Here is a 27,640-nt window from a genome sequence, read left to right as displayed (position 1 = left end):
TTAATTTCCTAGGAATCTCAGAAAGTTTTTCTTCCTTTAACAAAGAACTTAATTAATGGGGAATTTATTGGAAGTGTTGAAGCAGAGAAAAAATAATAGAGACAACTTTAAAATTATCTGGTGGGTTGGAATCAGTATTCATATTGGCATGTGAGTATTCCAAGTTTTTTTAATATGATTTTTAAGTTGTGCCCTTCATCAAGTTGCCCTACCACACAGTAACAAAAATAGTGAAAATAGTACATGTTAATTAAAAGGTACTCATGTCCCTCCAAATTAATAACCAATAAAAAAAATTGTACCACCTTTTATATGCTACTCTAATAAAATACAAGTGACAAAACCAGTGTTCTTTTTTACATAATTATCATTAAGTGCTGTAAGCATCTGTTATCAAAGTTGTATACCAATGTCTAATGAAAGGATTCAAGAGAACCATATAATTAAGATGAAGAGGGTAACTTCTGTTACTTATGCTAGAGGTATAAAATAATATTGAAAATTAGTCTGTTTTCACTGCATTGAATTTATTTAACCCTAGAAGTATATGTTTTCTATCCACAAGTCTAATGTAAAGTAAGAACTAAAAACAATCTTGAAGCATATAGAGGAAGGAGTCAAAGGTGTTTTATATACAAAGCTTAAATAATATTAATTCCACAGCAAGAAAATTTGGCATTGTTTAAAATCTGTCCTTACTCTATACAATAGGGTTTAGAAGTTTCCTGAAATATTGAAGGTATTTCATTATTTCTCAGCCCCAAACGATGTATCATGACAGGTGACTAGTTTATAAATAGGCTCTACCTCAAGCCCATAAATTTAAATAAAATAATCCCTAGCTTCAGAGACAATTAATGGATTTATTTTCAGAGTTATTACATAACATCATGTAACTTTTGTCTTGGGGTAAGTACTTTCTCTGTTCAGAGAACTACTATAACTGGCAGATAAGAGACTTGAAAAATTAAATGCTAACTAAATTAATCACTGAAATTTTTTTACAGTGTATTTTTTCATGTCATAAACAAGTCTCACAGTAATTTAGTTCAATAATAGGCTCCTTTCATGTACTGGAAATGTTTTAAAACAGGTTTTTTAAAAATTTTACTCTGAAGTACAGGTACCTCAAAATAGTTTCTTTCTTCCTTTGGAGTAGATTTTTTAAAAATCTTGGTCATTATAAAGCAATACTTTTGGACTTCTACTCTGGGGAAATTTTTTAGAAGTTAATCTAACGGGTTGAATTGAAATAGAAATGTAAGTCTTAAAAGGAAAGCCCCATTTCAAAAAAAAAAAGAAATATATTAAGATTTTTAAGGTTGCAGTCAACTCTTTCTTTACCTATAGTTACAAAGGAGGAATATTTACTCAGACAACCTGCTTTTTTAAATTTTAGTTTATAAGGCTTTAAGAGAGTATTTCATTTTACATGTGAGCTACTAATAGGGGTTTTTTTCAGATAAATAAACCATAAATAATAGAAAAATTTGAGTAGTTTTAAATGCATCGAGTCCGATTTATTTATTTTTTTGATTAAGCTAGGCAAGACTACAGAGGAGGGGGGACAGAGTAAGCATCCCTAGTCTCAAGAAGTTCTACACACCCTTCCATCCCAGCCCAGTGGTAAAAACACATCAGAACGATTGACGCTCCTTTATTTTAAATACTTGGAAAGGAATGAGGGAAAGTTGACTAATCTATGACTAGCAATGTACTAGATAGTTTATATACATTAATATAATTTCTCACTACCTCTGTACCACATTAATACTGATAACTATTCTTAATGTAAATTTAGCTTAGGCATATATCTGAATGGTTTATATGAATTATCTCATTTCCTTCTCAGAACTGTCCAGTGACTTATATATCGTTAATGATATGTATTATTATTATAGTGACTTATATACCTTTTACAAGAAGGAAATAGGTTCCAGAAGATTGTTTCCTACCAATTAGTAAATGGTAAAGTGAAGAATTTAATAATTATTTAGTTTGTTCATGTTCTTTAATGAAACAGATAACATATATTTGAGATATCAGATCAACCACAATAACTATTAGAAATTTTTTTTTAGCATGACTTTCAAGACCTTCTGCAATCTTTTTTTCAGAGAAAAATGCATAAATTTAAACATTAATATTAGGACTGATAGGAATTGGCTGTTAGTAATCCCAAGTTTTTTTTTTTTTAAATACAATTTACTTAAAGTATTGTATTCATCTCAGGTGTACGACATAGTGATTCAGTATTTTCATACATTACAAAATGATCACCCTGATAAGTCTAGTTACCATTTGTCACCATACAAAGTTAAGTAATCCCAAGAATTTGACTCATTATAAACATTATCTAATAAAGGCTATTAAAACATAATTGAGATAATTTCAAAAGGAAATAAAGTTTATAGAGATCTGATTTAATTGCTTCTTTTCTTTTGTGGGAGAGTATGTTCTCAGTCAGATGAAGGAACATCATGTAATTATCTGTTTTTAAGACTGAGAATATTCAAGTGAAATTTCATACGAAGGTAAATTCATGTAAATTGACTGTGATTCATTTCTTAGGTATTTCTTCCATGAAGATTTTCACATTGAATTAAAAAATAAGTTTGCCAAAGATTCCTGAAATAAATTTGCAGTTTTTTCCCTCTTATAATGCAGATCTGACAGGAGCTCAAGATGGAAGTGTCAGAATGTTCGAATGGGGCCATTCTCAACAAATAACCTGTTTCCGATCTGGTGGCAACTCAAGAATTACAAGAATGAGATTTAACTATCAAGGAAATAAGGTAATATATGAAAGTGTAAATAGGGAAAATGGTTTGATTTCATTAAAGATTTATGAATATTACTCATTTGGGTTTCTGAAGAGAACAGCTCAGTGAGCCAATGGTGAAGTATTAATCCATTTATATGAATTCTTTTTAAAGAAATTCCTCTCAAAACTTAAATTCACTTGGTTCTTCCTGGAAAGGCATTATATACATGTCCATTAAAATTCTTTCATATGATGCTTAAGGACCAAATGGATTATAGGACCATCTTATATTACACATTTTTCATTAAATACTTCTGCTTTCTTTATCCTCTGGAACCTACTCAAAGTATGGTCAAGTAACAAGCAGTAAGTAACATCTGGGAGCTTATTAGTAATACAGATTATTGACTCTACTCCAGACTTATCAAATAGCCATTTGCATTTTAGCCAGATACTCCTGTGATTTGTACACAACATTGAAGTTTTGAGAAGCACGGCTTTAGAACAGGGTGTTAGCAAACTATGGCCTAGCCACCTATTTTGTAAATAAAGTTATATTGGAACACAGCTAACCCATTCATTATTTGTTTCCTATGATTATTTTCCCAGTACAGCAAGAGTTCAGGAGAACAAAGACTATAGGAGACTATACTCTTTGTTCTGGCAAGCCTAAAATATTTACTATATGGGCCTTTTAATAGAAGTTTGCCAACCCGGCTCTTACTGTATTCACCTCCCATAATCCTCCTTTCCTCAAACTGCCTCTCTCTGCTCCTCCTATCTTACTAGCACTTTAAATAACTACTGAAGGGGAAATCAACCTGTTCTTTGTCTTCAGGGCCATGCTTCATTAAAAACATTCACATAGGCCCTAGCTGATGGAACATCTTGCCTTTCGTTTTCCCTCAACCTCCAAACTTTCCACCCTCCTCACATGTTACTTGTATCATGATGTGCTGTGACCTTTTTGCCTACCACATTTATCAGATGGCTCTTAGCATTCACAAAAGTCAGTGGTAATTTTTCATGTATTTATGAAAAAAATTGAGAGCATATAATTTCTTAATACCAATTAGCAACATTCTTTGTTCCTTAATAGGAAATTAAGGGGAATTTAATCTACAAACTTTTAGAATTTTACTATACTTAAAGCTGTATAACCTATCAATATCACTTATGTGCTCATGCTGTTCTACTTTGGTTGTCAGTATTATATTGTTCCTAACTAATCTCTGGACTTCATGTTGCCAACAGAGTTATATAACAAATAGCATAGGCCATTCCGTGGCAGTCCAGTGGTTAGGACTCTGCACTTTCATTCCTGAGTGTGTGGGTTCCATCCCTGGTCAGGGAGCTAAGATCCCACAAGCCGTGCGGCGAGGGAAAAAGAGACACAAATACCATAATTATATAACTACACTATAGGTGAGATCATATTCTCCTTTTCAAGAATCTGCAGCCTCTTCATTGTATCTAAAAGCCCATATTCTTTAGTGTGGCATTCAAGTCCTACACTCAGAGTTATTTTATAGATTTTGCACTCACTATAACCTTCTATATAGGCTATTTTAGGACACAACAAACTCTTCTTTATTGCCTGCCCAGGTATCTTTGACAGGCATTCAGCTTACTGTTGATTCACCTTAGTCATGATGGTGCCCAAGAGCACAACACCTAAGCATGCTAGCTCCCTTAGTAGGAAAGCTACTGGAGTGAATGGAACAGATAACTCATACTACAATATATCACAATAATACTGATCATTTTGTCAGAAGTCATTGGACATTGCAGAAAAACCACGAGGTTAAAAGGGAGCATTTAGCAGGAAAAATGACCTGTGAGGAATAATTCCTCAGATTCAGGAAGATTCTGCATTGTAAAACAAGAAGAGGGTTCCATGAAGCGAAGGCAGTAGAACAGTAAAGAATTTTTGGAAATTAAAAACATATGATTCCCAAAAATTAGAGTGGAGGAACTACTAATTACAAGGGCTGAATAGCAGAATGGAAGTATTTGAAAATCAAGTTTGTGACTGGGAAGTACAGATTAGGAATTTATCCCATGATGAAAATACCCCAAGAAGTAAATTGATTTTTGGTGTTTGTTTGTTTTTTATTGAAGGATAAAGAGAGCTTCTAGGAAGGAGCAGGGGTAAAAATGATTACTTAAAACCTCTCTACCCCCACACCTAAAATTAATGGCATTGGCCTCCTCAAAAATAGAAGTTACAAATAGGCAATAGGAAAATATTCACAGACTTCTGATGGATAAGGAATGGGGTCGATGTCTATCAAAACTGTCATTCAAATTTGATGGCAAAATAAACACATTTTTAATACAGAGAATTAGCACATTCCGTAATATCCTTTCTGAAGAACGTACCTAAACTTACTCCAGAAAACATAAGATAAACCCCAGAAAAATATCTGGAACAAATATAGTAAACATTCCTGCTCTTAGCCCTATCGATCAATTTGTAAAAAGACAATGAAGAATATGGCAAAAAGTCAGTTTACCAAAAAACAAACAAATAAAACCCTATGCATGGCCAATAACCCTCACTAATAACTGAAGAAATCCACTTTAAAATGAGACTTTTTTTCTGTTAATTGACAAATATTAAAATTTTGTAGTATTCAGTGTTGACTAATGTGTGAGAAAAATGGGTGTGTAGATTGATATTACCACTTAGAATTTAATTTTGGCTTCACCTACCAATTTTATTATTAATTAATTTTATTTATTTATGGCTATGTAGGGTGTTTGTTGCTGTGTGGGCTTTCTCTAGTTGCCGTGAGCTGGAGCTACTCTTCTTGCAGTGTGTGGGCTTCTCATTGCGGTGGCTTCTCTTGTGGAACACTAGCTCTAGGTGCTCAGGCTTCAGTAGTTGCAGTGCGTGGTTTCAGTAGTTATGGCTCACAGGGTCTAGAGTGCACGCTAAGTAGTAGAGGCACACGGGCTTAGTTGCTCCACGGCATGTGGGATCTTCCCGGCCCAGGGCTTGAACCTGTGTCCCGTGCATTGGCAGGTGGATTCTTAACCACTGAGCCACCAGGAAAGCCCTTCACCTACCAGTTTTAAATGATGCCCTTTGACAAAGCTTTTTCTTTTCTAGATGTCTATTATATATAAATACTCAGGAGTGTGTACACAAAAATGTTCCAAGCAGCACTTTTTATTATAGGAAAAATTGGAAATTCTGTAGGGAAAAACATACAGTGTGATACTGCACAGCACAAGAATGAGGTAGATTTATACGTACCAATGTGGAAAAATGACTATGATAAGTAAAAAACGTAATTGTAGAACTGTATATTATTATAATTTTTTTAAAAAAGTTTATGTATGAATGTTGAATATTCACAGAACAAATCTGAAAGGGAACACATCAAATTGTTAATAGTTGTTATATCTGTAGATGGGAGAGGACAGGAGTCCAAATTAGACATTTATTTTAATATCATATTTTAGTATCATATACTCCCTTACGGGACTATTTTTTCATCTTTCCAGTTAAAATGCTCTGAGTTTCCATGGTAGAATTCTTTTACTGTGATAAACTTTGTTTTATTTTACTTTCTCCTGTTGTTTACATCTTTTCCTTGTTGTGTATCTCTGAAAGTCCTTATTTTGTCTTTTTCCAAGATGAACAGTTTTTTATCTTATATATGCTAAAACTTTTTCATATGTCCTAATGTGTAGATCCAGTATCCTGTGTTTGGAGTACTTACAGAGAATTTACATACTATACTGTCGATTAGTATAATAAATTGTCTGATGTTAGTTTCCTTTATATCCACCCTGGAATTTTTTAAAGCAATAGCTAAATGTTTTTCTGGACGAGATCCATTTATAGGTAAAGTGAAGAGTCAAACAATTTATCAGCCAAATGTTTGAGTTAAAATATGAGATTCACAGTGAGGGTAGGGGTAAATATGTGCTTTTTTACTTGTATTAAACACTTTTAAATATTTTTTTTCCCCTAAGTTTGGAATAGTTGATGCTGATGGATATTTAAGTTTGTATCAGACAAACTGGAAATGTTGTCCAGTTACTGGAAGTATGCCTAAGCCATACCTGGTAAGCCAAGAATTCCTACCTTTAAAATTTTTTGAATTTTTATTTTATTCTTGAAAGAACCAAGAATATGTACTTGAGGCGAGAAATATCAAAGCCAAAATATAAAATCTGTCTAGTCCTATGTATTCGATCACTTTACTATAAGTTTCTGTCCTTGTATTATGTGAAAATAACACTGTGAGTTGTAAAAATCCTTAGTCTCTGGTAAGTTGGATAATAAACCTGTATAAATAAAGTTGCCTCATTCTGATGGCAAGGGGAGATCAGATTTGTGGTTATTAGAGGCAGGGATGGGGGAGGAGAAATTGGGTGCAGGCAGTCAAAAGGCATAAACTTCCAGTTATAAGTAAGTACTAGGGATATATAATGTACAACATGATTCAATTATTAACACTGCTACATATTCTTATATATGAAAGTTGTTAAGAGAATAAATTGTATGAGTTCTCATCACAAGGAAAAGTATTTTTTCTTTTTCTTTCATTTTTTATCTGTGTGAGGTGATGGATGGTACTAAACTTATTGTGGTAATCATTTCATGATGTATATAAGCCAAAACATTATGCTATACTCTTAAACTTATACACTGCTGCATGTCAGTCATTTCTAAAAACTGAAAGAAAAGGAAAAGACATAGAAAAGTAGAAAAATCTCACCAGAAAATGTAAATAATAAAGGTAGTGGATTAGTCACTTGAAAAAGACCAAAGTAGTAAAATTAATTTAAAATGTAATAATTAATCAAGGGATAAATAAAATAAAAAATGTTAAGAAAAGAAAAGAAACCTGTATAAAATCAACATGGTACCTCTGGAGACCCATGCAACCCATGCAAGCCCTTTTCTAGCCTCACTAAAGTGCGGTGGCTGTGATATCTAAAAAGAGTGACCAGTGCATCTCTTTGTTTTTCTGAAGTTATTATCCCTTATGAACAAAGTAGAAAGGATATCCTATAACTAGTGCTATTTTCTTGCCCATCTCTTTAAAAAAAAGAAAAAATGATAGGCTTAATGAACCTTCCATAGTTTCATAGAACACTAAATTTATATTTGATGGATTCTTTAGTGAAGCCCATTATAGCATTAAGCAATATCTATCAAGAAAAAAATTAAGAATATGGGTTAAGATTCTGGTATTTCACCCAAGGTTAAATGCTAGAATAAAGTACTGGTCTAAGTGAAAGCACACAAGGGAGTATTGGTGAGGGTACCTTGAAAGAATATTTATTTTTCCTCATATTTTCATTCAGCCAACAGATTAAATGTACAGGTGGCCCTTGAACAACATAGGGGTTAGGGACACTGAACACCCCTGCCCCTCAAGTTGAAAATCTGCATATAACTTTGCAGTCAGCCCTACATATTCATGGTCCTGCATCCACAGTTTCAACTAACCTTGGATCGTGTAGTGCTGTAGTATGTATTTATTGAAAAAAATCTTTGTATAAGTGGACCTATGCAGTTCCATCCCATGTTGTTCAAGGGTCAGCTGTACAAGTTTATGTTCCTTAGAGGACTGCCTTTTTTAAAAAAACTTCTAAAAAGATAAATTGGCTTTAAAATAAACATTATTTGCTTTGGGGGATTAAAGTAGGTTTTGTTTTAAAGGCACATCATCTAGCCCAGCTGCAATGGTGGTTGGGGGCAATGGGGAAGTGACTCAAAGGAAAATTTTTTTGTGTGATGATTTTGACATATTTTAAAAATTCATTTTTTATTAAAGAAAAACATCTGTACAGACATAACTTGGAAGCCTAATTGACTAAACCTCTCATAATAGTTTGTTATTGTTTGATGAAATGTTGAGAAACATTGTAAGTTTTCTAATTTGTTGACATATATTTTTATTCACATATTTGAAAAATTATTTAACAGTTTAAATATTTCTGAAAATAAATAATTCAGTCTGAGATCATCTAAAATTCTAGTTTTTGTCTTCTAAAACAAAAATTTTCACAAGTATTTTAAGAAAAATATTTGAAGTTAACTTTCTTTTGTTTCCCTTTGAATTTTTTGGTTGAACAAAAGCAGAGGGCTTTGAACTTTTGGTGGAACAAAAGTAGAGGTCATGAAGGGTTATCATAAGCATCTTATTTAAATGGTTCAGGAAAAGTGTGTGTGTGTGTGTGTGTGTGTGTGTGTGTGTGTGTGTGTGTGTGTATGAAAGGGAAAAAGAGGTAAAACGAATGTGCCAAAATGGTAAACTTTGGTGAATTGGGGTAAAGGGTATATGAGAGTTGTCTGTATTACTCTTGCAACTTTTCTAAGATTTGTGGGGAAAGAACACAAGGATTTAAGTAAGTCACAAGTTACATGATCGCTTTTTGATTAATGAATCTATCTGCTTATAAAATTGTTTGTGACAGGAGTAACGTGTTGTTTATAACCATTCCAGACTTGGCAGTGTCATAACAAAACAGCCAATGATTTTGTCTTCGTTAGTTCCTCCTCTCTGATAGCTACAGCTGGTCTTTCAACTGACAGTAGGTAAGAGATTATAACTGAAACTGAAGTCTGTGTATATATAGCTAAGCCTTATTTTTTAATCGCTTCATGTCCTTATATCTCAGTAATGTTTTCATAATTACACCATTAAATATTTTTATTACAGAGACTTGTTTCTTAGAGCTTTTTTAGTGTGTTAATTGTAAAACTAAAGAAATTCTGGTGACATTAAAAACAGAATCCATTCCTTCTGGATTTTTAGTATCTAATGTTAAGACTTTAGTGTAGGAGGAAAGAATTTGATTGTTGGTAGAGTTTCTCCATATTATTTATGTGTTAAGAAAGCTCGAGGCCAAAAAAAAAGAAAATGTTATTTAGTGGCCATGCTATTTAGTTAAACCCTCAGCATAGCTTTATTAGAGCGATATTATCACTGTTTCACAATAAGAACACAAGAAACTCAGAAAGACGTGTTAGTTGTATAACTTGTGACAGCTCATCCCCATGTCCCCAAAAAGGTTAAATATGCAAAAAAAAAAAGTCTTCTTTTGTTTCCATGTCCATGCACACTTTTTACTTCCCTCATTCACCTGAGTTCTGAGATAAAGGCCTTCTGAGGTTACTGAGCTTTTTTTTTGTATTTGTCTTGAGGCCTCACTTTGCACTCAAAGTGGGAATTTTAGGAATAAGGAATTTTCAGCCCCTCTTTCGTAGAAATTCTTATATATATTTGTGCCTCCTTTGTAACTCATAGAATGGAGTAGAAGCTGCTCCCTATTGTGGTAGGAGTAAGTTTTCTTTGTGCTCAAGAAAATTTGGTGTGTCTTACTATCTATGTATGCCAGTGGAACTGTTAGATTAGAAAATCAGTGAATACAAAAAGTAGTTTCTGTATTCAGACTTCATATAGTATTCTTTGTAATTACATGTTAATCTAAAATTGTTCAATTTTGGAAGCTTTTTTTTTTTTAATTTTTGTCTAAAAATTAATCATACATAAATATATTGGTTACTTGTATTTGGTGCTTTATAAATTTAAGAGCTTTCTACGTGAGCAAGGTTCAAATGAGCTATAATGAGACGTACTGGTTTTTTTAATTGAAGTATATTTGATTTACAGCATTATTTTAGTTACAGGTATACAGCATGGTGATTCAGTAAATTGCCCATTTTACTTCATTATAGGTTATTACAAGATAATTGTTATAATTCCGTGTGCTACACAGTATATCCTTGTTGCTTATCTATTTTATATGTAGTAGTTTGTATCTATTAATTTCATATTCCTAATATGTCATTCGCCAGTCTTCTCCTTTTTGGTAATCACAAGTTTGTCTTCTGTATCTGTGAGTCTGTTTCTGTTTTGTTTGTATATATTATTTTTTAGATTCCACATGTAAGTTATATCATATAGTATTTGTCTTTTTCTGTCTGAATTAGTTCACTAAGCATGATATTCTCTAGGTCCGTCCACATTGATGCAAATGGCAGTATTTCATTCTTTTTTATGGCTGAGTAATATTTGTGTGTGTGTATCTCACATCTTCTTAATCTAATCATCTGTTGATGGGCACTTGGGTTGCTTCCATGTCTTGGCTATTGTAAATAGTGCTGCTGTGAACATTGGGGTGCATGTATCTTTCAAATTAGTATTTTCGTTTTTTCCATATATATACCCAGGAGTAGAATTGCTGGATCATATAGCAGCTCTATTTTTATTTTTTTGAGGAACCTCCATACTGTTTTCCATAGTGGCTGTACCAAATTACATTTCCACCAACAGTGTACAGGAGTTCCCTTTTCTCCATATCCTCTCCAACATTTTTTATTGGAGACTTTTTGATGATAGCCACTCTCTAACAGGGATGAGGTGATAACTCGTTTTGATTTTCATTTCTCTAATAATTAGTGATGTTGAGCATCTTTTCATGTGCCTGTTGGGCATCTGTATATCTTCTTTGGGAAATTGCCCATTTTTTTATTGGGATTTTTGTTTTTTTTTTTTCATATTGAGTTGTATGAACTGTATATATATTTTAGGCATTAACCCCTTGTTGGTCACATTCTTTGCAAATATTTTCTCCCATTCAGTAAGCTGTCTTTTTTTGTTGATGATTTCCTTTGCTGTGCAAAAGCTTATGTTTAATTAGGTCCCATTTGTTTATTTTTGCTTTCATTTCCTTTGCCTTCTTTTATTTCTTACATTTAGGTCTTTAAATCATTGTGAGTTTATTTTTGTATATGGTGAACAGGAATGTTCTAATCTCATTATTTTACGTGTGGCTGTCCAGTTTTTCCACAACCACTTGTTGAAGAGACTCTCTTTTTCTCCATTGTATATTCTTGCCTTCTTCATCATAGATTAATTGACCATAAATGCTTGGGTTTATTTCTGGGGTCTCTGTTCTGTTCCACCACTCTGTGTGTCTGTTTTTGTGCCAGTACCACACTGTTTTGATTACTGTAGTTTTGTAGTATAATCTGAAGTCAGAGTGTGTGATTCCTCCAGCTCTTTTCTTCTTTCTCAAGATTGCTTTGGGAATTCATGGTCTTTTGTGGTTCCATATGAATTTTAGGATTATTTTGTTCTAGTTCTGTGAAAAATGTCATGGGTATTTTGATAAGGATTGCATGAAATCTGTAGATTGCTTTGAATAGTGTGGCCAATTTAACAATATTAATTCTTCCAATCTGAGAGCATGGGATATCTTTCCATTTCTTGGTATCATCTTCAGTTTCCTTTATCAGTGTTTTATAGTTTTCAGAGTATAGGTCTTTCACCTCCTTGGTTAAGTTTATTCCTAGGTATTTATTCTTGTTGATGTGATCTTAAACAGCATTGTGTTTTATTTTCTTTTTCTGCTATTTCATTATTAGTGTATAAAAATGCAGCAGATTTTTTAATATTAATCTTGTATCCTGCAACCTTGCTGAATTCATGTATTAGTTCTAACTTTGGGGGGTGCAGACTTTAGGGTTTTCTACATAAAGTATCATGTCATCTGCATATAGTGACAGTTTTACCTCTTCCCTTCCAATTTGGATACCCTTATTTCTTTTACTTGTCTGATTGCTGTGGCTAGGACATCCAGTACCATGTTAAATAAAGTGGAGAGAGTGCATATCCTTGTCTTGTTTCTAAATTTAGTGGGCCGGCTTTCAGCTTTTCACTGTTGAGTATGATGTTGGCTGTGGATTTGTCTTAAATGGCCTTTATTATGTTGAGAAATGTTGCCTCTTTACACCCTTTGATGAAAGTTTTTGTCATGAATGGACATCTCACTCATCAGTTTTTCTGAGTCTTTTGAGATGATCATGTGATTTTGATCTTTCCTTTTGTTAATGTGATGCATTACATTTATTGATTTGCAAATGTTGAACCATCCTTGTGACCCTGGAATGAATCCAACTTTATCATACTGTATAATTCTTTTTATATATTGTTGGATTTGGTTTGCTAATACATTTTTTTTTGAGTATTTTTGTATGTGTAGTTATCAAAGATATTGGCCTGTAATTTTCTTTTTTTTTTTGTAATGTCTTTGTCTGGTTTTGGTATCAGGGTAATGGTGGCCTCATAGAATGAATTTGGGAGTGTTCCCTACTATTCAGTTTTTTAGGATCGTTTAAGAAGGATGGGTATTTGTTCTTCTTTATATGTTTGGTACAGTTCCCCTGTCTGGTCCTGGACTTTTGTTTCTTGGCATTTTTTTTTCCCTTACATATTCATTTTCACTTCTAGTAATCAGTCTGTTCAAATTTTCTGTTTCTTCTTGACTCATTCTTGGCAGGCTGTATGTTTCTCAAAACTTGTCCATTTCTTCTAGGTTGTCCAATTTGTTGGCATATAACTGTTAATAGTATTATAATTCTTTGTATCTCTGTGGTATTGGTTGTTATTTCTCCTCTTTCATTTCTTATATTGTTTATTTGGGTCTTCTCTCTTCTTGATGAGCCTGGATAAAGGTTTGTCAATTTTGTTTTCTTTTCAAAAAAATCAGCTCTTGCTTTCATTGATTGTTTCTGTTGCTCTTTTTAATCTCTATTTTGTTTATTTCCTCTCTGATCTTAATTATTTCCTTCCTTCTACTGACTTTGGGCTTTGTTTGTTCTCTTTCTAATACTTTTAGGTGGTAGATGGTAGGTTGTGTTGTTTATTTGAAAAGGCCTGTATTGCTCTGAACTTCTCTTCGAATTGCTTTTGCTGCATCCCACAGATTCTGGGATGTTGTGTTTCCATTTGCATTGGCCTCAGGGTCTTTTTTTATTTACTCTTTGATTACGTTATTGACCCATTGGTCTTTTAGTAGCGTGTTGTTTAGTCTCCATGTGTTATTTTTTTTTTACATTTTTCTTTCTGGGGTTAAGTTTTAGCTTCATACCATTATGGTCAGAAAAAATGCTTGATACAATTTTTGTCCTCTTAAATTTGTTGAGGCTTTTTTTGTGACCCAATATGTGATATATTCTCAAGAACATTCCATGTGTGCTTAAAAAGAATGTGCATTCTGCTGTTTTTGTTAATATCCTGTACATATCATTTAAGTTCAGCTGGTCTTTTGTGTCATTTAACACCATTACTGCCTTAATTACTTTCTCTCTGGATGATCTGTTCATTGATGTTAGTGGGGTGTTAAAGTTCCTACTATTACTGTGTTATTGTCGATTTTTCCCTTTATGTCTATTAATATTTGCTTTATATATTTAGGTGCTCCTGTATTGGGTGCATATATGGTAATGAGTGTAATATTCTCTTTTTGTATTGATCCCTTTATCATTATATAATGTGAGACATACTTATTTTTATTCTGTTGTTAACTTTTTATGTTGCTCAAGAAGTAATTTTTTTTTTTCCAGAAACATATGTTTGTGGGACACTCTTGTAGCACCTGCTAATAGCTTAGTCCATGGTAAGTTTTGAAAGCATTTTATGAATCACAAGTTCATAAAGTAAAAGTGATTTTTAAATGGATTTTTTTTGACACACTTAATAGCCTGTGAGGTTGATTTTGCCCATGATGGCAAAATTTGAAAGCAGAAAAATGCAATATATGTAATTAACTCTTCCCTGTACTTTAGTGAAGGACAGTGGAACATTGATAATATAAAAACCATTTGTTTTTACTTTGAATCTGATAGCCACAGGTCATCATTGTGAACACCAGTTATTATATCCCCTCACACCACTCTTACTCAGCTTTGTACTTGAAGTTCTAAATAAAGCAATAAGACAAGAAAAGGAAATAAAGTTATTTATACTGGAAGGGAAGAAATAAAACTGTGTTTATTCACAGATTACATAGTGGTGTAGAAAATCCCAAAGAACACAGAAAAAAACTGCTGAAACTAATGTGTGAGTAAAGCATAGTCACAGGATACCAGGTCAATATACTAAAATTAGTTGCTTTTCTTTATCAACAATGAACATTTGGAATTTGAAATTTAAAAAAAAAGTTGTCATTTAAAATAGCACCCAAAATAATGAAATACTGAAGCGTAAATATAAATTGTACAGCATCTATTGAGAAAAAGCTACAAAAAAGGTAAAAGAAAAAAAGATCTAAATAAATGGAGAGATAGTTGATGTTCACAGATTGTAAAACTTGGTATTGTTAGGATGTTACTTCCTTCCAACTTTATAGATTCAGTGAAATTCTAATTAAACCCCCAGCAATCTATTTTGTATATATCAACATACTAGTTCTAAAGTTTATGCAGAGAGGCAACAGAACTAGAATACTGTATACTGAATAAAAACAAACTTGGAGAACTGACATTATCCAATTTCAGGACTCACTATAAAACTACAGTAACCAAGCCATTTTGGTATTGACTTAAGAACAGACACAGATTAGAGAGCCCAGAAATAGACCTACACATAAGTAGTGGACTCATTGTTAATAATGGCACAAAGATAATTCAGTGGAGGAAGATAGTCTTTTCAACAAAAAGTGCTATAAACAAATGGGTGCTTATATGTGGAATAATGAACATAGGTACAGACCTTACCCCTTTCACAAAAATTTACTCAGAATGAATCGTAGAACAGTGTAAAAACAAAACTAAAACTTCTAGAAGGAAATATAGGAGAAAATCTAGGTGACCTTGGGTTTAATGAGATTTAGATAGAATACCAACAGCACAATCCATTAAAAAAAAGGATATAGTCAAGATTTTTCAAAATTACCCTTTTCCTCAATATTTGAATGGCAATAAGCATATAAAAGATGCTCAACATCAGTAGTCATCAAGAAAATGCAAACTAAATCCACTGTAATTTATCATACTACCCTATGTACTGAAATAGCCAGCATTGAAGATTCTAGAATACCAAGTGTTGGTGAGGACATGGAGAAACTGGAACCCTCATGATTTGCTGATAGAAGTATAAAACAGTACAACTGCTTTGGAAAACTGTTTAGCAATTTATTAATAAAATTAAACAATGCACCTAGCATGACCCAGCAGTATATATTTTTGTATATATACCCAAGAAAAATGAAAACATATGTCTACAAATAGGCTGGTATAGAATGTTCTTAGCAGCTTTATTTATAATAGCCAAAAACTGGAAACTACACAAATGTCCAGCAGGATAACACAGTATATTTATGTAATAGAATACTATTCAGAATTAAAAAGCATAACCTACTGTTACATGGGACAACATGGATTAATGGCTAAAACATGTTAAAGAAAAAAGATGCAGGCTCAATGGAGTATATAATATAAAATTTCATTCATGTGAAGTTCAAGAACTGGCAGAACCAATTGTATAGAAATCAGAATAGTGATTGCCTTTGATGGAGAGGCATGAGGAAACCTTCTGGGATGATGAAAACATTCTTTGTTTTGATCTGAGTGATAATTACACAGATGTATCCATTTGTCAAAACTCATCAAGGGTGTACAGTTAGAATTTTTGCATTTTACTCTATGCAAGTTTATATCTCAAAGTGCAGGAAAAGTGAAAAAAGACTTCTGTAGTTAGTTTTATTTAGATTCTTACAATAATAACAGCATTGTATTGAGTACTTAGTACATACCAGGTACTGTGCATGGTTTAAATATATTAATTAGTTTCATCCTCACACACACCTGTTAGGCAGGTGGTCTTATCTTTTACAAATGATGAAACTGAGACTTAGGTTAAATAATTCACCTAATGTATACATTTAAATACAAAAAAACCCCCAAGATTTGGGGAATACACTTATAATGACTTTTAATTTCCTTATTTACTACTTCTATCATGTGTCATTTCTGGGTTAGTTTCAGTTGATGGATTTTCTTGTCCTTATGGGTGCTTTCTGCTTCTTTCTGCTTTTTGCCTGGTAATTTTTTACTAGATGCCAAGCATTGTGAATTTTTCCTTGTTAGATGCTAATTATTTTTGTATTGTGTAAATATTTTTGAGCTTTGCTCTGGGACTGGGTTACTTGGTAACAGATTTTGGGAGGCAGGGGGTGGCTGTGTTAAATAGGACCAAAGCCGCATTTGGTGCAGGGCTAATTTTTGCCCCCCATTGAGTCAGTACCCTTCTCAGTACTCTATACAATGCCATGTGAATTACGAGGGTTTTTTTTTTCCAGTATGGCTGGTAGAAACAGGAACCCAGATCTGTTTGGGTTCCCCTTTCTTATGCCATGGCCAGAAAATACTGTATAGGCAGTAAGCTGGGGCAGTTATATGGCTCACCAAGTTTGTTTTCCATTTTGCAGAGATCATTCTTCTTCGTTGCTTAGTGTCCAGTGTCTCAAACCATTGTTTCCTATATATCATTTGATATTTTAATTGTTTTAGGTGGGAGGGCACATCTAGTCTGGCATTCCACCTTGGCCAAAAGCCAGAAGTCTGTTTCCTATGCTATTAAATAGTTTTTACTTTTTTTTTTTTTTAATTTTCAGCTTTTACTTGTCATGATAGTGGAGCCACTGTTTTAGCATATGCTCCAAAACATCAGCTACTAATATCAGGGGGCAGAAAAGGCTATACATGTGTATTTGACCTTCGGCAGCGACAACAGAGGCAGCTTTTCCAGAGCCATGATTCTCCTGTTAAAGCCATTGCAGTTGATCCAACTGAAGAATACTTTGTTACAGGATCTGCTGAAGGCAACATAAAGGTAAATATAGTAATGCCACAATATCTATTACAATATGAAATCTTTAGAAACCTTAGATCTTTAATCTTATTGATGACACCAGTCTCTTTAAATAATAGAAATATTAACTTCTTTGTAGTCAACAAGGTTGTTATTTAATACATCTTTTAATGAATGAAATAAAATAATATTTAACTTGAAAATTGCCTTTTTTCAGTTGTTTTTAAATATGCTTGATTAATGCATGCAAAACAACTGGATTTTTCATGGATATGAACATATTTCAGACATTAGAATTAGTCTTGACTCCATGTTCAGAGATACTGAATTCAATTTCAGGGGCTGTGAAATATACTGACATTTCCCTTATCCCAAATTTGTCCCCATTTTATCATTCATAGTATCAACATCCAACTACTCAGTGCCTGTTTCAAGAATTCTGTTGTACCTGGATAAACTCTGCCTGTAACAGACCTTCTCAAACTCCAACTGTGTTTTAAACTTAGACGTTTGAATGTTAAGCAGCTTTTTAAAAATGCACCCCACTCCAGAAATACCGTTGCTAGGTCCTATCCCCAAAATACTCAGTTGGTAAGTCCAAGGCTCAGGAATGTGCATTTTTAGAACACTGACATAGCAGTTTTGATGGAGGGTTCTCTGGCTACCCTTGGAAGGATCCACAGGGATAAGACTAGTCCCTAAGTTATTCTGATGGTCAGCAACCCATTCGAGGAGTCTATTTTCTTAGAATCCATCAAAGTGCTAGTGAGACTACTTAGTACAAAGAAGTTGGACTACCTCGTTAGAACTTCCATATTGTTTTCATAATTCTCAGCCAGAAAAAAATTAACTAGAATTGTAGAATTTCGAAAAGGCATTTCTTAAAATCAAATATATATACCAACTTCCATACAGAAATCTTTTTTTTTTTCCAGTTTGAAGCTAGTTTCTTATTTGAACTGCCCTCAGTTTAGAATAAGTCATACTACGTTTTAGATTAGTTCTTTAGATTAGTTTGTGCTTTCACTCTAAGGTTTATTATTTAATCAAGTTAAAAGATTTCGTAGTATACCAGGTAGTGTTCAGGAGTTACAATTTAATAATCATGTCTAGAGTAGTATGAATTAATGAATTTCTTAGGGAAAAGAAAGAAATATTTTTTAAAAATGTGATGTCAAAACATCAGAAAGTTGTAATAATTTATCTTGTAGCGGGAATATAGTTTTGCGTGGTCTGAAGAACTCTAGGTGTTTGGCACTTTCCTCTTTCCAGTGGTTCTTATCCCCTGATGGGTACTGTATATCATGGAGAAAGGATTACCCCACTGTACAACTACACAGCGGAAACTTTGCTGAGAGATAGGAAATCTTGATTGTAGTTCCTATAATATTACAAGTTTCTGTTGCATTGTACACCTAACCTACTTGTACCTAAGTTTCCTCATCTCCAACGAAGGGTTTTTAAATACCTTCCTCTTACTGGATTGATTTTTGAAGAATGTAATAATATCAGAGAGATTTGGAAAATTGCAACACCCTATGCAGAATCAAAATGTTATGACTGTAGGCCTACACAGATTTTTCTCTATTTTTGTTTTAGAAATTCCTTATTTGTTTTAGAAATTCCTTATTTAGAATTCCTAAATTCCTTAGGAAAACAGGCCTAAATCTTCTGTTTGGATTTTTAAGGTAATCGTCAGCTCCAATTTTTATTTTGTTCTTGATGTATTTCAGATTTGGAGTCTCTCTACCTTTAGTCTTCTCCACACTTTTATCAATGAACATGCTCGGCAGTCCATTTTCAGAAATATTGGAACCGGAGTGATGCAGATTGAGACAGGGCCTGCAAATCACATTTTTTCATGTGGAGCTGATGGAACAATGAAAATGAGAATACTGCCAGATCAGTTTAGCCCATTAAATGAAGTATTGAAAAATGATGTGAAATTTATGCTGTAACATTTTGACAATAAGATATATAATTTATTACCTATCCCATGAAGTGGCCAACACATATGATGTACAGTGATCACTCTCTATGCCACAAATAAGCTAATGCTTTCTTGTTTTCATATTTATTTTATGGAGCTTTGCCCTTGATGCACTGATGCCTTAAAAATTAACAAGGTCATTCAGAATTAGACTGTGTTGCCTAAAGTAGAATGTATAAGTAATGCTGTAATAATACATATTTATAGTATGTTATAGTGAGTATATCATATTGTTAAAGGAGTTTTGTTTTCTTGTTGATAAATTCTTCTGCAGATATCTCTGCATGAATTTGTTTCACAGTAAAAACACCCTTTATGTAAAGGCAGTTGCACATCAGTCATCACTTAATTCACCATACTCTCACTTCCTTTTTCAAACTTACACATCTCACACTCCTTTCTTAATTAATGATAGATTGATATTTGGGTAAGAATAAAAAAATAATGGACATCTCCATTAACATAGTCATTGGGACTTTAATGATAAATGAGCCAAATGGCTCGTTATGTAAAGTTTTAATCAGTTTCCCCTCTGGAGCCCAAGTTGTGTGTGTGGTTGTGTGTATATATGTAATATATTTGTGTGTGTGTGTGTGTGTGTATATATATACACACACACACATATATATGAGAAAACTATGTCTTTTCATTTGTTTTGTGCCATAACAACTACTGCCACCAGAATAACAACTTTTTTTGCAACTGTTTTTTTTCTTTTTTTTTTCCATTTTTGAATTCCCATCCTAATTTTCAAATAAATTTTAGGAAAACTTCCAAGATTATTATTTTAAAGATTACATTGAGTCAGATAAGACTTAGCAGGCAATAATGATTCTCTGTTGGCATATATGAGACACTTAAGCTTATAAATTTGTCAAAGGATTTTTGGGAACCATACATTTTACTTAAATTTTACTTTATTTCTTATTTTTTAGGTGCTTTTAGTCTCAAAGTTCTGAAAACCTTATAGCAGTGTTTTTAGAAGCAAATGTGAAAACAGTCAAATTAGATAGTATTTACAAATGTAAAATACTTGCCAGATCTACCATTAATAGATAATAAACTAAACCTTATATTTTATTATTTTTTGCCAAAATATATTATTTTATTATAAAATATGACCAAAATATTAAAAATGCACAATGCTTTTAACTTAAATGTGCTAACCCTATTTCTGTCTGTTTTGTGCTATACCTTTTCTGATTCAGAATTATAGAAAACTTGATAATACTTGATTTTAACCAAGGAGACTGGAGGCAGATGGGACTAAGTGTTTAAGGGACAAACTATATACTGTTTAGCTTAAATATATTTTGTTAATATAAACATTAATAGAACATTTTTATGTAACAAAATATGGACAGCTATTATCTTGGAAGTTAAAGAGTCAAATGAAGCAAAGAAATGAAGGGCTGGTGAAATGAATTTTGTAATATCCTCAGGATACTTTTAAAAGTATATTGTTAAAAGATTTTGTAAATTGTAGTCATAATTTTAAATGTGTTGAGCAAGTTGCAGTGAAGACACTGTTATTATGTAGAGAGTTTATGTGCACATAATAACCTGTACCTATAAATTGTGCAATAACTATATGTGACTATTTTGCCATGGAGAAATGTGACAGCATTGCAAACAATACTATTGTTTGATGTAGTTAATCTTAAGTTATTCTTCAGTAACTTCTTCATGAATCAAGATTCAAAAGGCTTTAAACACTTTCAATGAGATAGAAAATTTATTATTATGCTTATTAGGAAAAAGACATTGTGGATGAAGAATTAAGCATTTTAATTGAGGGTTTATATGAATAATAAATTATGTAAGCCCATATGTATTTACATCGAGTCATATTTTAAATAAACAATCATGCAGTGACTTTTTTTTAGCATGCTATTGTTTTAAGTAGTATTTATGCCACTTGAATTGAACTGAGTATATGTGACATTTTAAATTGGAGAATTTCTGTGTTTGTGTTTGGGTAATATAGGAAGAACTGCATAATTTTCCCAGATACCCTGTTCTTCCTTTTCTATAGTCATTAACTTATTGAGTAAGCATTATTCAAAAAAGTGAGAAGAAAAGTAGTTGGAATGTATGTTTAAGTATAAAATGATGTACATATGTGTAAAATTTCATCCACACTAATGGAGTGTATATATCAAAATACTTTTTTAAAATTGTGTGCTTTCTGAGAATGAGGCTTTGTAGTGATGGAAGAATTCACAACATTGTGAGTCTCCTTTTCTAAAATATAGGATTTTTCTTATGTAGAATCGTGGAACAGTCAGTTCCATCCTCCTTTGTTACTCTCTTTGTCTTGCCCAAATTCATTTCTTCTCTTTAAAAAATTTTTAAAAAACAATTGCAGAATTCCTCAAACTGGTTTCAACAATTGGAAAAAAATACAGATATATATCTACTTAAAGAAAATCCTTATACAAGCTTAGAGTGACAGTGATCTTTTCATAGCAGTGTTAGGAACCCAGAAAGACATATTTTACTAAACAAAAAGTTTAAATGTGATGTGGCAAGAGACCACAGTCAAAAGAACAGGTAGGGGAGAAGAAATATGTGTATAGGAATAGGAAAGAGTTAATGTCCCTAATACAAAGAGAATTTCAAAATGATAATGGAGAGATCAGCACACAGTTCACAGAACAGGACATTGAAAAAGTCAGCAAGCACAAAGTATGTTTATCCTCACTAGTAGTTAAAAGAATGCCTTTAAGAAAACAAACAAACAGGGACTTCCCTGGTGGCACAGTGGTTAAGAACTTGAGTGCCAATGCAGGAGACTTGGGTTCGATCCCTGGGCCAGGAAGATTCCACATGCTGCAGAGCAACTAAGCCTGTGCACCACAACTAGTGAACCTGCACTCTAGAGCCTATGAGCCACAACTGCTGAGCCCATGTGCTGCTACTGAACCCCGTGTGCCTAGAGCTCTGCTCTGCAACAAGAGAAGCCACCGCAATGAGAAGCTGGGGCACCACAACAAAGAGTAGCCCTCGCTCACCACAACTAGAGACAGCCTGCACGCGGCCATGAAGACCCCAACGCAGCCAATAAATAAATAAATATTAAAAACACACAAAACAAAACACACCACCACAATGTGCTACCACTGTTTATCCATCACATTAGTATAAAGTTAAAACAGTGCCGTAAGTTTGGTGAAGATGCAAGGAAGTGGGCACAGTGAAACATTGCTGGCAGAACTAAACTGCTACCAAGTTACCTAGATACATATTAAAACTGAAAAACATACTTTCACTGAGAAATCTTTGAGAGATTCTCATTTAAGATAAAAACGCTTATGCATAAAAATATATGTATACAGTTATTTATTGACATCTGGTGGAGCAAGAAAACTGGAAATCTAAATGTTAATTAGTAAATTGTGGCATAAATTTTGGTACATCCATACAATGGAATATTCTCTCAATGCTAAAAGAATGTTAGATTTGTATCTTCATCTGAAAAGAGGTTGGTGAGATAAGATTTCGAAGTAAAAGGTGTTATATCCCATGTTGTTTAAGGTTTTTTTAGTCTTTAGTTTTAGTATATATGAAGGAACATAGAAATATGTGTGGAAGAATACACATGAAACAAACCTTTAACATGGGAGAAGGGAAGAAGGAGGTAATACTTTTCTAAACTCTTTTAAACCCCACTTGGTAACATGATACCAGAAATAGTTGTGTATGTGTTGGTGAAGAAAAGCTGTATTTTCATACCAAATACGACTTTGGCAACTGCTCTGTTGAGTGAAGCAGTCTTGGGTCAGGAATATTACTCCTTGAATTGTTGAGATATTTTTTGTGTTTAATATTACTTAAGTAGAAAGTTTAAGATGTTACCCTTCAGGGTACTTGGAAAGAGTTGAACATATATTACTTAAATGTACCTATCAGCCTTAGAAATGTGTATGGCTTTTGCTACAGTTATTTTCAAAGCTAAATCTGTTTTGAGTTTTTCATGACTTTTTTTCCCTTCTGTATACTTGGTTGTCTCCTGTATGTCTGTGGCCTGTAATTCGGGGAGCTAATGCAGAGTTGGAGTATGACATTATTTCGCAAGTCTCCTTGGAATAAGAAAATTTTTTTAATGTTCTCCCACTGCAATTATAGATGGGTGATAAAAACAATTTGGTATTACAACCCATTTCTTTCCACAGTGGAAAGGCCTTATTCCTGTAGAATTGATTTTCTACTCAATGTATAGGCATGACCTTTGTAACAGAATCTAAGTAGTACAGTATATTAGCCCATGATATGTGTTTTAAAAGTTTTAAAATCTATATTCCTCCCACATGCAAAACACTCACTCCCCCCCCCCCAAAAAAAAAAAAAAAAACTCCAGTGTTTTCATCCTATTATCGCATCAGGGTTGGGCTTTTGAACCCCAGGGTCCCGATGTCTAAATCAGGTTCAGGTGTATATGTGGCTCCTTAAATGAGGTTCCTTAAATATAGTACTTCTCAGTTTAAAGATTCATGAGCTAATGAGCCAAGTTATGCGCCTCCCACATGTGAAGCGTACAGTGGTGAGACAGAGGATAGCTATCTCCCGTTCTAAAAGAGGGAAAGTAAGAGTCACATGGTAGTCCCTGGTCCAGAAGGATTCTGAAATTTAGCTGGGTACATGTCACCAGTTCCTTGAGTAATCCTGTTCCCTGCAAGTAGTTCTCCAGAGCTCTTGGCTCTACCTTCTGAGCTGCCTTTTTCTATCTTTAAGTCATTCTTTTTCCATAAAAGTGGCCCACGTTTTTAACTAGTTTTGTCAGCCTGTTTTCCTGGCCAGAGAAGTTTGAGCGTTCAAAGACCTCTTTACATTTTGTACTGTGCCTGTCTCTTATGATTCAGTCTAGTAAAATTGCTTTTTAAAATGTTGTGGGTGCTTCTCCCCACTCCCACCCCCACCGCAAGCGATGCTGGTTCTGCCGCTCAGTGGTGGCTAAGTCCTCTGTTCCACAGAATGGGGTTTGTTAAAGTTGTCAAGAATACGGTCTGCTTCATGAGATACCAAGTGAAATTTAGAAGACGGCAAGAGGGCAAAACTGACTACCATGCTCAGAAATGATAGGTAATCCAAGATAAAAATAAGTACAACACACCCAAATACAGAATGATAGTTCAGGTAACAACAGAGATATCATTTGTCAGATTGCCTATGCCCGTGTAGAAGGAGATATGATAGTTAGTGCAGCTTATGCTCACAAACTCCCAAAGTATGGTGTGAAGGCTGGCCTGACAAACTATGCTGCAGCGTATTGCACTGGCCTGCAGCTGGCCCGCAGGCTTTTTAGTAGGTTTGGTATGGACACAATATATGAAGGCCAAGTCGAGGTGACTGGAGATGAATACAATGTGGAAAGCACTGATGGTCAACCTGGTGCCTTCACCTGTTACTTGCATGCAGGGCTTGCCAGGACTACTACTGGGAATAAAGTCAAGGGAGCTGTCGATGGAGGCTTGTCTAACCCTTATAGTACCAGATGGTTCCCTGGTTATGATTCAGAAAGCAAAGAATTCAAAGCTGAGGTACACCAAAAGCACGTCATGGGGCAGGACGCTGCAGATTATATGCGTTTCCTGATTGAAGAAGATGAAGATGCTTACCAAAAACCGTTCTCTCAATACATAAAGAACAACGTAACTCCAGACATGATGGAGGAGATGTATAAGAAACCTCATGCTGCAATATGAGAGAATCCAGTGTATGAGAAGAAGCCTAAGAAGTTAAAAAGAAGAGGTGGAACTGTCCCAAAATGTCATGTGTCCAGAAGAAAGATCGAGTAGCTCAGAAGAAGGCAAGCTTCCTTAGAGCTCAGGAATGGGCTACTGAGAGTTAATAAACCAAACCACAATTTCTATGAAGATTTTTCAGATAAAGAAAATAACTTATTTACTAAGTAAAAAAAACAAAAAACAAAAAAACATTGTGGGTTTCTTGTATATTAAATTATAATCCACTCATTAGACAAAAGCCACACCCATATTTTACTTCTGGAACAGGCTCTTCTCTACCTTGGGCCCCCTGTGAGGTTGCTGTGGTGTACCACCTTAAGATTCTTAGAAATCTTAGTGTCTCTCAAAAAGGGTATACATGGCACACCCTAAAATCTCTCTGAGATCTTAACAAAAGGACTTAAAACCATAACCTTGGCTGTGTCTTTACTCTGAGACCACTTGTAATCCACCACAATATTGAATAAGTTTTCTAAAAATCCATGTGGCCATTTTTATGCAGAGAGAGACAGATGAATATACCCATGTACACACACACACACAGAGGAAGAACTCATAGGTGGAAGTAACTAGAGCACCAACTCTACTCCAAAGGTTGATAATGAGAGGAAAAGAAGTGAGGCTATTGAAGGAGGACAGTGGGGGAGTCAGAACCCACTAGGTGAGGGTGCTCTGCTTCGAGTATTCTGGGACTAAGGTGGGAGCCCTTTTTGTTTAAAATCAAGTAATGCCTTGCCAACGTGGACTAGCATTTCATGGGTAAAGGTATAGAAGAGAACTCTTATCAACAGAGCCAGGAATTTAGACCCATATGTATAGAAAAAAGCCTTTCAGAGTAGAATTATGCAGCCAAAGACAAAACAAAAATAGACTGTGTAGTATTGGAGAGTCTCAAGTAAGATTTGAGATGGTCAAAAAGGAGAAAATAGGCCAGGTATGGAAGAACCCACGTAGATGAAGAATCCAGTGCTGCAATCACAGAAAAATAAGGGTTCTGCCTACGGGTAGCACTATACGTTCTATAGAGGAATGGCTTAAGGGATGAAAATCTGGAAATATGCAAAGAACTTGGTTTCATGTAGAGAGTGGCTGATCGAATTGGCTAAGATTGTGGCTGAATTCACCTTTGGATGCAGGCAACAGTTCTAGCAAAGTTTCTTAGGAAGAAGTGTAACTGTTATCATAGGTAAGTAATTCTGAATAAGAAGTGGAAAAGTGCTCTGCAATGAAGGTATAATCACTACTGGTATATAATAGTTAGGAGTGGAAGTTGAGGTTTATGGAAGTAATAGGAAAAGATCGCTGACCCCAAAAATCTTGATTTTTGTTCTATCCCCGAGTTTCTAGTTTGCATGACATTGAATAATTCTCCCACCTTACCCAATCTGCACTTTGACTTCTATTAGGAAAAATGTACTCTTCACCATACTCATATTGTTACTTTAAGAACGAGATTACATGTTATGATAAAGCTCTGAAAAGAAATAGGACTGGAAAGATGAAGCAGTAGACAATCAGATAATGATCTTGAAGGATGGTGAAGTTATAGCCATGTTTTCAATCAGGCATGTTCATTGATATACTCCCATGAAAATGTAGTTAAAGCACAAAGGCCACATAGATATTTCGGTGGGCTGTGTTTAAGGTGCACATCCTTGCTTCAGTGCTTTTAGCCTGCCAGAAAATATTAGACTGTATCTTTCGTCTCTCTCCACGATGCCCAGAATGCCCTTCTCTCTGCCTGGCAAGCTCGTGTTCATCCTTTTCGACTTGGTTGGATGGAACCTCCTTTGTGAAATCTTCTCCATTCCCCCAAGGAATGTGAGTCACTTCCACTCTCCTCCCAGAGTATTTGTGCATACATTTTTATTGCACATTTCACATGCCATGTAGTTATTTCCTTACACTCAAAAAGAGGAGGCTGGCACTGAGTAAGCAGAGTAGAGGCTTGAAGCAAAAGAAGAGTCCAAGAGAAAGCTGGGTCAGATTTTTTAAAACTTTAAACTGTCTGATGTTAGTTCCTGTACCTTCAACTGGGCAGAAGTAAAAATAGAAGGTATGCACAGAAGTATTTTTGGCATGCAGCTCTAGTTACAGCTATCTCCAGTTTGAGTGATTTATAAGGTTTGGGGTTTTTGGGGGAATGGGGGTCAGTCTGAGAGAATTCAATTAATCCAGCTGCAATTATCTTAAAATATAATTAGCCATTGAATAATGGACTAGTTATTAGGAGCTTCCTAGATTCTAATATGTTTTTTACAACTCCAAATTGGAAATATGCAAGTACTAGTTTGAAAGTGAAATGATCGAGGTATCTTTTGGCCCAAGTAAGATAGGAAATGTAATTATCTTGTTAATTTCTAAATATTATCACACTGTGAAGTAAGGTGGAGTCTTACATCATTATTAAAGAAAAGAAAGACTGGTTGTTCTTTGATAACAGTGATACAAGTTGCCTGGGATTGTAGAAGCCCCTTCCCAGGCCTCCTAAGGTAAGTGCTGAGGCATTGGC

The 27,640-nt window shown here is 34.2% G+C and overlaps 1 protein-coding gene and 1 pseudogene across 7 annotated transcripts in view; both read left to right on the top strand.

The window, feature by feature from the left end:
- Positions 1-21,404, top strand: part of DMXL1 (Dmx like 1) — a 140,500-nt gene extending 119,096 nt beyond the window's left edge. For 3 of the 7 annotated variants that reach the window (XM_057736921.1, XM_057736908.1, XM_057736948.1), the window contains 6 exons: positions 2,668-2,795; positions 6,752-6,844; positions 9,238-9,329; positions 14,145-14,197; positions 17,195-17,412; positions 19,125-21,404. In XM_057736921.1, the coding sequence (XP_057592904.1) occupies positions 2,668-2,795; positions 6,752-6,844; positions 9,238-9,329; positions 14,145-14,197; positions 17,195-17,412; positions 19,125-19,349 (809 nt within the window). In that variant the 3' untranslated portion in view covers positions 19,350-21,404. The other 4 variants (XM_057736927.1, XM_057736915.1, XM_057736940.1 and 1 more) reach the window with 2 other exon arrangements.
- A 2,912-nt stretch (positions 21,405-24,316) lies between these two features.
- LOC130830958 (60S ribosomal protein L5-like) lies at positions 24,317-25,232 on the top strand (annotated as a pseudogene).
- The last annotated feature ends 2,408 nt before the right edge of the window (positions 25,233-27,640 follow it).

The sequence above is a fragment of the Hippopotamus amphibius genome, chromosome 1, assembly GCF_030028045.1.
Source record: "Hippopotamus amphibius kiboko isolate mHipAmp2 chromosome 1, mHipAmp2.hap2, whole genome shotgun sequence".
NCBI lineage: Eukaryota > Metazoa > Chordata > Mammalia > Artiodactyla > Hippopotamidae > Hippopotamus > Hippopotamus amphibius.
Note: the sequence above shows the minus strand (reverse complement) of the source record. Positions and strands in the feature narration are given on the sequence as shown.